Here is a 13,028-nt window from a genome sequence, read left to right as displayed (position 1 = left end):
GAGAACTTTAAAATTGTATCAAGGCCCAGCTATTATATTCAGTTTTGTTTAATATCGAAGTTGAAACTTATATGTATGTGGCCTCTTTGGTGGCTCAGAGTGTAAAGAGTCTGCCTGCATTGCGGGAGACCTAGGTTCAGTTTCTGGGTCAGGAAGATCCCCTGGAGAAGGGAATGGTGACCCACTTCAGTATTCCTGCTGGAGAATCCCATGGACAGAGGAGCCTGGCCAGATACAGTCCATGGGATCACAGAATTGAACATGACTGAGTAACTAACACTTTGTCTATCATAGAGAGCTGTGAAATCGTTAAAGGTATTTTCCTTTGTGTGCGTAAAATATTTTTTAAAATATTCTTGATTGTGTTTTCTTTGGGAAAATAAAAATATCATGCAGTCCAGTAGCTTGTATTTTGTTGTATTACGCATCATAAGACCTTCTTGTGGTTAATGTTTTCTGCAGGAATTTGTCAATCTGTATTCTGACTACATTCTCAATAAATCAGTAGAAAAACAGTTCAAGGCTTTTCGGAGAGGTTTTCATATGGTGACCAATGAATCTCCTTTAAAGTACTTATTCAGACCAGAGGAAATTGAATTGCTTATATGTGGAAGCCGGGTAAGAAAGCAAGGGTTTCCAGAAAAATCTTCTGTTGATCTTTTGTTTGTAATGGTGTGGTGTAGATGTTAAGACGTGTTTTCTTGAATTTGCAGAATCTAGATTTCCAAGCACTAGAAGAAACTACAGAATATGACGGTGGCTATACCAGGGACTCTGTTGTGATTAGGTGAGGTTCTTAATTCTTAAAAGGAAGAATTAAAATTCACCGAAGGGGTGTAGGTTTTATGCTTTAGACTTTTGCCTCCAGGTTTTATTTCCCAAATAAGCAAACTCACAAATTCTCAATGTATAAAATTAAAAGTATATTTGTAATATAATCACCAATTCCTATTGTTAATCTTGTGATTAATTTCCTGAATAATGTTTTATGTAAGTGGCATGTTTTCTTCTGCACTGGGGGTATAAAGTATCTAATATTCCTAGTAATTCTGGTTACAGTGTGCTTAGTGCCAGTTAGATGATGATGAAAATAGAACTACCTCTTCTGAATATTTCTCCTTTCTTTTGAACTCTGGGGAATGTTACCTACCTACCCTATATGAGGCACCTTTTGTGTGAAATGGTATATTCTTTGACTTAATCCTTATTACATAGCAAGGTACATACTAGAATTTTTATTTTATTTTGAAGACTTTGGCTCCAAATTCTCACAGCAAGGAGAGATTCCTAGTCTTAACTGTTCTCAAGGAGTTGCTCTTGCTATGTACCGTCTGCTTCTCTTTGCTACTGTCCAGTCCCGAGAGACACAGGCTTCTTCCTCTCCTGCTGAGATGGGGTAAAAAGAGACAAATGCCCCTTTGGCTGTCACTGGTAGAGTGCGGTGGGGAAGCATTTCTGGAGGTTGTCTCTGAAGGTTATCACTCTTAAGAATCAAGTATAGGAAGTCTGTAAAGAGTATCGCTTGTATCGAGAAATGAATATTTTATCTTCTATTATTTTCCTTTGTTTTATTCTTCACTTTGGTTTGTGTGAGGTTATTGATGTTTCTTCTGTTGGGCATACCTTTGGTCATTCCTAGTGGCAGTGGTGAAGTTATTTACTTTTTGCAATTACTGTTCTGCTATTTACTTGAAGTTCAAAGGTGACCCATAAAAGAGTTGAAATAGCATGGATAACAACAACAAAGGGTAGCCTCACTTGTGAGTATTATCACAGGACTATCTCTGTTAGTGATAGTATTGATCACAGATAGTTATGACTTTGTGGTGTCTTAATGTTTCTCTGAGAATAGCTGAAGGTATCTTGTGCTGCTCTTTATGGAGAAATTGCTTTTTAAGTTAAGGTGTTATGTTATTCATAATTCCTACTTGATATATTATCTTAACATCATATGTGAATGTTTTTTAAATGTTTTTAATTGAATTATAGTTGATTTGCAATACTGTGTTAGTTTCAGGTATACAGCATGTTGTTTTTTTGCAGATTATATTTCATTATATGTTGTTATAAGATTGGGTATAATTCCTTGTGCAGTACAGTAAATCCTTGTTGCTTATCTAGTTTACATGTAGTTGTTTGTAGTTAATCCCATGCTCCTAATTTGGCTCCCCTTCCCTATCCCTCCACCATTATATAAGGTCTCTCTTTATGTCTTGTATACCATTCCTGATTTGTTTTGCTTTGCTCTTTGTTCGCATGATACATCTTTTCCTTTTTTCTTTCAACCTATCGATGTTCTGAATTTGAAATGAGTTTCCTACAAAGAGCTGAGTCATGTTTTTTCACTCTGTCAGTCTTTGCCTTTAATTGTTGTATTTAGACCATTTGTATTGAGGGTAATTATTGATATGGTAGGACTCAAGTCTTCTATTTTATTTGTTTTCTGTTTCTTTGTTCCTCATGGTTCCTTGTTGTCTTTTTGCCTTCTGTGAGTTACTTAGTTGCTTGAACATTTTTAAGGATTTCTTCTTGATTTTGGTTTTCTGCTTTTGTGTGTGTTGCTTAGTATAGTGTTCTTCATGGTTGCTGTTTGTATTTGTATCAGCATTTCTTCCAGTGAGGTATGGAAACCTTGTTTCCATTTGAGTCTCTTACTTTCCCCACATTTAAGTAGAATTGTCCTGAGTATTAGTGATGTTGTAATTTGTGCATCAGTCATCAAATCTGATTTATAAAATTCATGAGGAGAATCATAGTCTGTTGCATGTCCCTTCGTTTCTGCTTTTTCTGTTCCGTCTGCCTCAGAATCCATCTTTTATCACTTCCTGTAGTTAGTATTCAAAGGCAGATCTGCTAATGACTAATTCTTTTCGTTTTCCTTTGTCAGGGTGATTTCCACGTTATTTCTGAACAGTTTTGTATATACCGTTTGAAGTTTCTTATCTTCTTAAATCTGTGTGCTTCTGTCTTTCTTGGAGTGTTCTTTGCCATTATTTCTTGAAATGCTTTCTCAGTCACACTCTGTTTTTCCTTTCTTTCTCCACCTCTGCTGACACCAGTGTTCAGTCATTTGTCACTGTCCCGTGTGTACCTAAGGCTCTTAGTCCGTTCAGTCTGTTTTCTCACTTGCTCAGGTTTTGATCCTCGGTCATCTTGACTCTACTATTGAATCCATCTAATAGTTTTCTCTTACTGTGTTTTTCAGTTCTGTAGTTTGCATTTGGCTCTTTTTTAAATTGTAACTTAAATATTTTGCTAAGACTTAGTTTCTGATATTTCAGTTTTGAAACACTAGAACTTATAATTGCTTACAGAATAATTTTTATGATCTCATTAAAATCCTTGTCAGTTGCAGTATGTTATTTATCCCATTGTTTGACATTGGTTGATTTTATTTCTTTCATGTAATTTTCATACTTCTTGGCTTGACAAGTGGTTTTGGATTGTATGCTGGATATTTTGGCTGTTTTATTAGGAGACCCTGGGTCCTATTTACATCTTTTACTTTAGTAGTAAAAAATGTATGGGTCAATACTGTCGTGTTGTGTAGATAGACTCAGTAGTTACTTCCAGCTCTTTGCTGTTAGAAGTCACAGTGGATGATTTCACTAACGGAGTATTCCATACATAACATCAAACATCATCAAATTGGGAATTGCTGCTAAAAGTGGGATTGTTGAACTAAATGGTAGATATGTATGTAATCTTGCCAAGTATTGCCAAATTCTCCACAGAAATTGTGACATTTTGCACTCCCACCAGTAATATACATGCATATCTCATGTCCTACAATTTTCCCAACCCAGTGTGTTCTTCAGTTCAGCTGTTTGCATGTTAGTTGAGAAATGGCATTGTGACATAGAAAATGTCACAATTTCTGTGGAGAATTTGGCAATATTTAGCAGAATATTTAACTCGGGCCATTTTTTTGTCAGCCGCTTTCATCCCTTTACAGCCAGAGGCTAATTTCAAGGGATACTTCAGTCTCCCAGGGTGCCTCCTGCCCCCGTCAGGCATGAAGTCTTTGTGAGATTGCCATTTTTGGTCCAAGATGCTGTCCTGTTGCCAGTGCTCTTACCTGCCCTTTTGGGGTGACCCTCAGCCCATGTTGTGCATACCCCACTTTTCCCATAGCTCTTCCTGGACTCTGCTGGTGTGGGCTCAGGTGTATATAAACAGTTTTAATGTAGAACATGACACTTAATAGGAAGAGAATTTTGCTCAGTATTTTCATTATAAAAACTGATAGTAACCCTAATGTTTTAAGTTCTAATTTTTTAGAAAGAACCAAAGGAACAGCTGAATTTGTCTCGACGACCACTGCTGGTCTGCTACTGCCTTTAGGATCTGCCTCCTCTATTTAAGGGCACCTGTTGGTCTGCCTCTTCAGATGTGGCTGATTCATTTAGGCTTTAGAACACTCCTGAGGAGTGAGGAGATTTTTTTGCCCTGACAGAGGGCTCTGGGTTACTGCATACTTGGCGTTTCCTTGCCAGCCACCCAAAAAGGAATAGCCTAAAACTGTGGTATGGTTTGTTTCCTTCCTGACGGAAAGATGTGCTTGTATGATCCATGTTCAGTTTCCTGTTGTATTTTTTGTTTTCTCTAGATGGGCGGGAGGTTCTTAAGAACTAAAGGATGGGGAGGATATTAGAATGTCAGGGAAGAGAAATGGCAAGACTTTGAAGAGAGCCAAGGGTTCTAATAAAGCTGCTAATCTATGTTAGAAATAATGGCATTGCACCAACAGAAATACCAACATTTTGGTAAGAGAAATTGTATACTGGAATACTAGGGTATCAAAAACTAGAATTGTAACTGTGTGTAGGAAGTGTGACATTTTCTGTCAGATTCTGGAAAGCACTTTCAAATTATTAAAAAATATTAAAATGCATTCCTCCAAAAACTACTAGAGTTCATCAGTGAATTTGGTAGAGTTGCAGGATACAAAATTAATATACAAAAATCTTTTTCATTTTTATATATAAACAAAGACAAGAAAGACAGATTAATGAAATAATCGCTTTTACTGTTGCATCAGAAAGAGTAACATGCCTAGTACTAAACCTACCTAAGGAGGCACCTGTATTCTAAAAACTGTAAGATCCTGATGAAAGAAATTGAAGATGACACAAACAGGTAGGAATACTACACTCTTAGACTGAAAGATTCAGTGTTGTCAAAATAACTATACTACCCAAGGTAATCTACAGATTCAATGCAGTCCTACCTATCAGATTACTAGTGGCATTTTTCACAGAACTAGAACAAAAATTTTTAACTTTGTATGGAAACACAGAGACCCTGAATAGCCAAAGCAGTCCTGAGAAACAAAACTGCAGCTGAAGGAATCAGGCTTCCTGATCTCAGACTATACTCTAAAGCTTTAGTAATCAAAACAGTTGGTATTGGGACAGAAACAGAAATACAGGTCAATGAAGCAGAAAGCCCAGAGACAGACGCCTGCAGGCGGTTAATCTGTGTCAGGGGGCAGGAGTGTAATGCAGAAAAGACGATCTCTTCAATAAGTGGTACTGGGAGAATGGGACGGCTACAGGTAAAAGAATGAAGTTAAAATATTCTCTAACTATACACAAAAATAAACTCAAAGTGGATTAAAGACTTAAGCTATGTACTATAAAAATCTGAGAGGAAACCATAAGCAGAACACTCTTTGACATAACTTTCAGCAGTATCTTTTTGAGATAATGAAAATAAAGCCAAAAAGAAGCAAATGAGACCTAATTAAACCTAAAAAAACCCTTTCCTCAGCAAAGGAAACCATAAGCAAAACAAAAATACACCCCACATAATGGGAGACAATATTTGCAAATAGAAAAGACTAATAAAGGTTTAATCTCCAGAATATCCACACAGCTCATGCAGCTCAATACCAAAAAAGCAAACAGTCTAATCAGAAAATGGACAGAACCTGAATAGACATTTTTCCAGAGAAGACATACAGATGGGCAAAAATCACATGACAAATGGTCAACATCACTAATTATTAGAGAAGTGCAAGTCGGAACTACAATAAGGTATCACATCATACAGATTAGAATGGCAGTCATCAAAAAATCTACAAAAGATAAATGCTAGGAGAGTATGTGGAGAAAAAGGAACCCTCCTACACTATTAATAGGAATGTAAACAGTTATAGTCCCTTTGGAGGACAGCATGGAGGTTCCTTAAAAAACTAAAAGTAGAGCTACCATATGATCCAGCAGTCACACTCCTAGGCATATATCCAGAGATAACCGTAATTCAAAAGGATGTGTGCACCACAGTGTTCTTTGCAGCAGTATTTACAATAGCCAAGAAATAGAAGCAACCTTTATGTCCATTGAGAGAGGAAATGGATAAAGAAGATACAATACAAAAGAATATTACTCAGCCATAGAAAGGATGAAATAATGTCATTAGCAGCAACATGGATGGACCTGGAGATGATCACACCAAGTGAAGCAAATCAGAGAAAGATACATCATATATCATTTATATATGGAATCTAAAAAATAAATGATACAAATGAACTTATTTACAAAACAGAAACATACCAACTGAAACAAACTTAATGGTTACCAGGGAGGAAAGGTGGGGAAGGGATAATTTAGGAGTTTGGGATTAACATACACCAACTGTATATTAAAGAGAATCAACAGGGACCTACCATATGACACAGAGAACTCCACTCAGTATTTCATAGTATCATGAGAAAAGAATCTGAGAAAAGATGGATATATGCATATGTACACCTGAAACTGTATATGTTAAATTTATGGATACTTTATTATTGAAAGTATAGATTTCAGTTGCTCTTTTTCAAGATTGCTTTTAATGAACTTGCATTTTGTTTTTAGAGTAAATTTAACAAGCATCATTATAATATGACTTCTATCACATAGGTTTTAGGAATGCCAGGGATTAAATTATTTTCAGTATAATTGCATAGATACATATATCAGAATAACTCCCAACTCCCCTTCCACAGCACACATACTATTGATAAAAGTATCCTCGTTTATATAAACACTGTGTCCTTCTGTGTTAGTATTTTAGGTATGAGGGTATTTGTGTTTTCTTTTGTCCCTACTCTGTGTCTGACCTCCCCTTGAAGTTATTACGTAAGGCATGAGTAGACAGGGACATAGCTGTCATCTTCAGTTCACAGGACTTTGGTTTTGCCTTTTGTTTGTTACTGACTATATTTACAGTTTATGTAATTGTTTCCTTTTGTTGTTGTCAGTTTTTACTGTTGCGGATAATGTAGCAATGAACAAAAGCTTTTATATTTTTGAAAATAGTTTTCTTAAATTTGCATGAGTGGAAGTCCTAGATCCCCAGAAAAGAACCTTCAGGCTCTTGATACTGACCTCCAGGTTATCTCCTATTATGGTTTTAATGAAAATCACAGATTTAAATTAGTGCTAGCAATAATGAATGCCAAACTAAATCGGTATTTTTATCTTTTCTCATTAGGGAGTTCTGGGAAATTGTTCATTCATTTACAGATGAGCAGAAAAGACTCTTCTTGCAGTTTACAACAGGCACAGACAGGGCACCTGTGGGCGGACTAGGAAAATTGAAGATGATAATAGCCAAAAATGGTCCAGACACAGAAAGGTAATTATTAAATTGTGACTATATACTGAAAACCTTGGCTTCCATATTATTACACATGTGTGATCTATCCAGAAGCTTCTGAGCACATTTGCAGTTTTTAATAGAAATTTCCAAGTCACATAAAATGTTAGTTTAGCCAGTGCTTTGCTGCTAATGTTCAAGAAAATCTTTACACACTGGGCAGGTTAAAAATTACAGAGTTCACTTGATTTGAAATTTTATAAATTGGTATGATTCTTAAAGTTTTCGGTTGAGAATTTTTTAGTTGAAAGCCATATTAAGTCATGTATTTAGAACAGTCAAGTTGAAGTTCACAAGATTGTTCAGCCCTAGATGATGCTAGTACCACCAATTTCAGTGTCCTTACATTAGTCGTGTTTCCTCTGTTGTGTGAGTTAACATTTGGTGTGTAGTGGCCATATATGAGCAGTAGTATATTTAATAATTTAAATGTATAGAAACATTTCTTTTAGTGTTCTACATGATTTGATATTAATGTAAATTTATTTATTATCAAATCAATTACATAGTCATCCAGGAATATTTCAAGTAAGCACTAAAGAGCCCAGACTGAAATTTTAGAACTGAGATTTGAATATTGTCTCCACTTAATGTTACTACTTAGTGATTTCAACTCTACAGTGGGGAAACTGACCATCTGTAGGTTTACTGTGAGAAAGTTTAGTTAAATGAGCTCTCTGGATTAAGAACCTATTAAAACAGTATCTGGTATGTGGTAATAACTTTGTGGATGGAATATGTTATCGTCAACCATCATCATTATTAGCACTGAGTAATTTATGAGGTAAAGACAAACTGCTGTTTGGTAGCTGTATGGCAAAATCAAAGTTTATGCCTTGCATTAATGTGTAGTGTGCTTTGCAAACCATCTCAATGTATATACCATCTAAAGTAGGATCATTTAGTACTGAGTGTATTTCCCATGACTTATTTTCCTATTTTTCCCCTTTCTCTCTATATAGGTTACCTACATCTCATACTTGCTTTAATGTCCTTTTACTTCCGGAATATTCAAGCAAAGAAAAACTTAAAGAGAGATTGTTGAAGGCCATCACTTATGCCAAAGGATTTGGCATGCTGTAAAAAAAAAACAAAAAATGGAAAGAAAAAGAAAAGAAAAAGAAATTTAAAATTTTAATAAATATAACAAGAGGGATAAAATTGGTGGTGATAGTGTCCCAGTACAAAAAGGCTGTTAAATAGTGAACCACAGTAGTCACCGATGTCTGTGCCTCCCTTCTTTATTGGGGATATATGGGCTGGAACAGCAGATTTCAGCTACTTATATGAGCAAATCCTTTATTATTATTATTATTTTTTTTTGCGTGAAAGTGTTACTTATTCTTTCACTTGTATGTACAGAGAGGTTTTTCTGAATATTTATTTTAAGGGTTAAATCACTTTTGCTTGTGTTTATTACTGCTTGAGGTTGAGCCTTTTTGCATATTTAAAAATATATACCAACAAACTACCCTCCCAAGGAAAATATTGCCACCATTTGTAGACCATGTAACCTTCAAGTATGTGCTATTTTTTTTGGTCCCTGTATCTAACTCAAATCAGGAGCTGTATTTTTTTTTTTTTTTAAACAATTTGCTTTTGAAACTTGGAAGTCTTGAAAACAGTGTGATGCAATTGCTGCTGTTCTAGTCCCCAAAGAGTCTTCTGTGCAAAAAATCTTAAAATCAATAAAGATGGAAGGGAGAACTTGGAATGTTTAACTGCAGCCCTCAGAACTTTACTTTAGTAACAGCACAACAAATTAAAAACAACTCATGCCACAGTATGTTGTCTTCATGTGTCTTGCAATGAACTGTTTCAGTAGCTAATCCTCCTTCTTAGTATATGGAAGGACAGGGATTTGTTGTTGTTGTTGTTTTAAGTTTATTGGGGAAAAGTGCATTTGGCCAAAAGAAATGATAGTCAAACCCTTTGCAAGAAAGATAAGTTTGTTGTTTATTATAAGCGTAAAGCATGTGAAAGTGCACTTAAATTTTTTATTCTTTGCTTATTAACCACATTTTAGACAATCCAAAGTCTTCCCTTCTTGTCGCCATCATCTTATCCAGTCAGCCATTTTATCAAGGCACATGATCAGTGTTGGAACATAGTGGAAAGAATGGCTATTGTGCCTTGTTTTACTTAATCATACAGTAAGCAGAGACTTGGAAATGAATGGAACTGTCTTTTAAGTCCTATTTACATCGTCTGTCCCCAAAGATTAAAGTTTATTTCAAAAAGTGTTAAATACTACTTTCACATACTGTGGAAAAGTACAGGTAGATTTAAATTACTAGACCTTCAGAAGTAAGTAGTTTCCCCTTTCTAGTCTTCTGTGTCTGTGATGTTTATTTCTTTTATTGCGATATAAAATAAAAGGATTATGTATTTTTAACTGAGGAGAGACATATTGATATATCATTTTACTACAAGTTACAGCTCATGTGCTGAGCTTGTACCTCGATTGTTTTAACTGACCATGACAGATTAGTTTGATGATTTGTTTGAAATTGGCAGGAAAAATACAGCTTTCAATCATTGGAAGGGGAAAGAGGATGTCTTTCAGAATTATTTTAGTTTTTTTAGTAATTGAGACTTAACTGTTATGTACCATAATGCTAAATAAAACAGTGACATTTTTCACCATAATTTAGTGGGAAAAGAAAACATTACTTTCCATATTGTGATAAGGTAACATGGGGTTTTTCTGGGCCAGCCTTGAGAACACTGTTAAAAATATGTACACTACCTTGATTCAAGGGACCCTCATGCTACTACAGTCACCTTAGAAGGCCTCTCATTCCTGTGCTTCTTGTGTATAATGAAAGTGAGAATACGAGAAATCAAATACTCTGGGGGCTTTTTGTATAATAAATTCGTGAAGAAATTTGTGTTCTTCAGTTCTCAAGTTTTATTATCACTACAGTATTGAAGTTATCCAATTGTAATCACATCTGTGTGAAGTTTTTGAATGGTCATTGAGTACAGATCATCAGGTATAGAATTCAGATCAAGTAGACTTCTAACAAACAGTTAAAAATAAACCTGCCCTTGAAAATATTCTAAGAGAAAAGTTCATTGGTTGTCCAGACTACTTGCTCTCACTTGCTCAGTATCTGTTTGTCCTGGGCATTTTACCACTTCTTTTCTCATTGCCTCCTTTCCCCTACTGTCTACAAAATGTTCCCTGAACAGTATCTTAAGAGGGAACAAATAGAAATTTTGACTATAGTGGTTACTCCCTCTATCCCAGATGTCGTGTTATAAAGTACTCTTTTCTCCCAGATGACCAGGAAACTCTGGAGGAAATAAAAAACTGAAAACTAATTGGTGTTCCAGTTGAAATACACAGTTTCTCCTACATATCATTGTTACAGAATATCTCAAGCATACAGTAAAGGCAGGGACTGTGACCAAACTTTTATGGAGCCTGGTAGCTTTGGCCAGTGAATTGGATTTCCTACCCTATACAACTTTACTGGGCTCTGCTTAATTGTGTGATAAAATCCAACGACAATTTCTGTAGCTTTACTTTGGGATACATACTAACTAAGGAGGGAGATACGTGAAGTCAAACTTCAAACGAAACTTGCTGATGGTATTCATTTCCCTGTCGGTACACATCCGTCTTACTAGAAAGGAAGGATGAGTGTAACCTGGCACCATCGCTCACTGTAAGAGCATGACTGTGCTGGGATTTCAGGCCCTTTCAAGGGCTTTTCTCAAGACTTTCATGCAGACTCAGGAAGGGTAGTCTTTCTAAGTGAAAGTGAAGTCGCTCAGTCGTGTCCGACTCTTTGCGACCCCATGGACTAGTAGCCTACCAGGCTCCTCCCTCCATGGGATTCTCCAGGCAAGAGTACTGGAGTTGGTTGCCATTTCCTTCTCCAGGGGATCTTCCCGACCCAGGGATCTAACCCTGGTCTCCCCATTCCAGGCAGACGCTTTAACCTCTGAGCCACTGGGGAAACGCCAGTGTTCCTAAGGCTACTCCATCTGTAGTCATGATCCCCTTAACCGGTTTATCTCAGGTATCTTTTTTTGACCTTCCGCCAGCGTCTAAGGACCATCTCTTAAACTCCTGCCTCTTCCCTGAGCCAATAGAGGATTCAAAATGCAACTTCTACTTTCTCTTTTCTTCTTTTACCCACAGTGTTAGTGTATGGAGAATTTTCTGGGGGAGTCTAGAGAAGTGCAGAGTCTCAGTCTTTTACTTCTTTACTGTTCATATCCAATAGTTGGCATTTGTTAACCAATTGCAGGATGATTTTGGTGCAGATGTGCCTGTGAGAAATGCTGCTTAAAACTTTTGCTATGCCACTAAAATAGCTCTCCTGAAAGATTCTTAGAGCCTTCTCTGTTGCCAGTGAGAATTCTAACCTTGGCAGCACCCTGAACTTGGTTCAGCTGCTACCCTGTTCCTTTTTCGGTAGGGTGGATACTACTGTAATTCTAAAATTCTGACCTGTACTTGCCCAGTTCTGTCTGGTAAACCTCAACCACTCAAAAAGGTGGTTCTCCAAATCTGTGTCTTCTGCTCAGACTCCACCCCCAGAATATCCTTCTGATATCTTAAAATCAATACACTTCAAAATGGAGCTTTTGTCTCTACCTATCATTTATTGTTTGTTCCTTAAAAACATCCCTTTCGACCCAGTCTTCAGAATCCCTCACCTTTCAATTGTCACAGCTTGTATCAATTGTTTTCCCCTCTCTGTCATACTTCCTTTTGGCCTCTGATCCCCTAACTCACCTTGGCAGTATTTGCCAATCTTTTTCATTCTTCTAGAACACAGTTTTGTTAATTTAAATATCCTTTGCTTCAAAGCTTGTTCCCCTTTGAGGGAATCTGCAAGCATGGTATCCGCAGCCCTCCGTAGGCTCAGTCCCACCTACTTTTCCAATTCTACCATCAGTTACAGGCATCTTTCCCTGCATCCTGACCCACATCATCATGCTGTGCTTAATCATTTCATATTTCTCAAGTAACCTTAAAGGCCAAAACTTTAAAAAAAGCCCCTCACCCATGAATTCATCAACCTTCAAAATGTCTCTGTAACCTAATAGCAACTTCATGGTAGTACACGCACATTGAGCAGTGAGGAGTCACTGGGATTTTTGGTTTTTTCCCATAACCATTACGTGGCATGTGGGCAGGTTCATGGGGAAGATTGTTTATCTTTGTTCCTGTCCCTATAGTAGTTGCATAATAACTGTTGAAAGGACGAGCGCTATTTTTTCCAGTACCTCAGTCACCAGCTGAATGATTGAAAATGACAGCTTGCCATTCAATGAAGCATCTGTTTTCACCAAAGATAGCCTCTGTACTCCTGTCTCCTTATCCTACCCCCAAAACGGTTTATTTTAAAATATTTGAGTATTTA

General features: G+C 36.7%; 1 protein-coding gene across 2 annotated transcripts in view; it reads left to right on the top strand.

The window, feature by feature from the left end:
* The window catches only part of UBE3A (ubiquitin protein ligase E3A), a 94,520-nt gene extending 84,017 nt beyond the window's left edge, over positions 1 to 10,503 (top strand). For both annotated transcript variants that reach the window (XM_068990894.1, XM_068990895.1), the window contains 4 exons: positions 463 to 618; positions 714 to 787; positions 7,480 to 7,623; positions 8,607 to 10,503. In XM_068990894.1, coding sequence (XP_068846995.1) covers positions 463 to 618; positions 714 to 787; positions 7,480 to 7,623; positions 8,607 to 8,727 — 495 coding nt within the window. In that variant the 3' untranslated portion in view covers positions 8,728 to 10,503. The remainder of the gene's footprint in view (positions 1 to 462; positions 619 to 713; positions 788 to 7,479; positions 7,624 to 8,606) is intronic.
* The last annotated feature ends 2,525 nt before the right edge of the window (positions 10,504 to 13,028 follow it).

Source organism: Capricornis sumatraensis, chromosome 19, assembly GCF_032405125.1.
Source record: "Capricornis sumatraensis isolate serow.1 chromosome 19, serow.2, whole genome shotgun sequence".
Classification (NCBI taxonomy): domain Eukaryota; kingdom Metazoa; phylum Chordata; class Mammalia; order Artiodactyla; family Bovidae; genus Capricornis; species Capricornis sumatraensis.
This window is presented reverse-complemented; position numbering and strand designations above follow the sequence as displayed.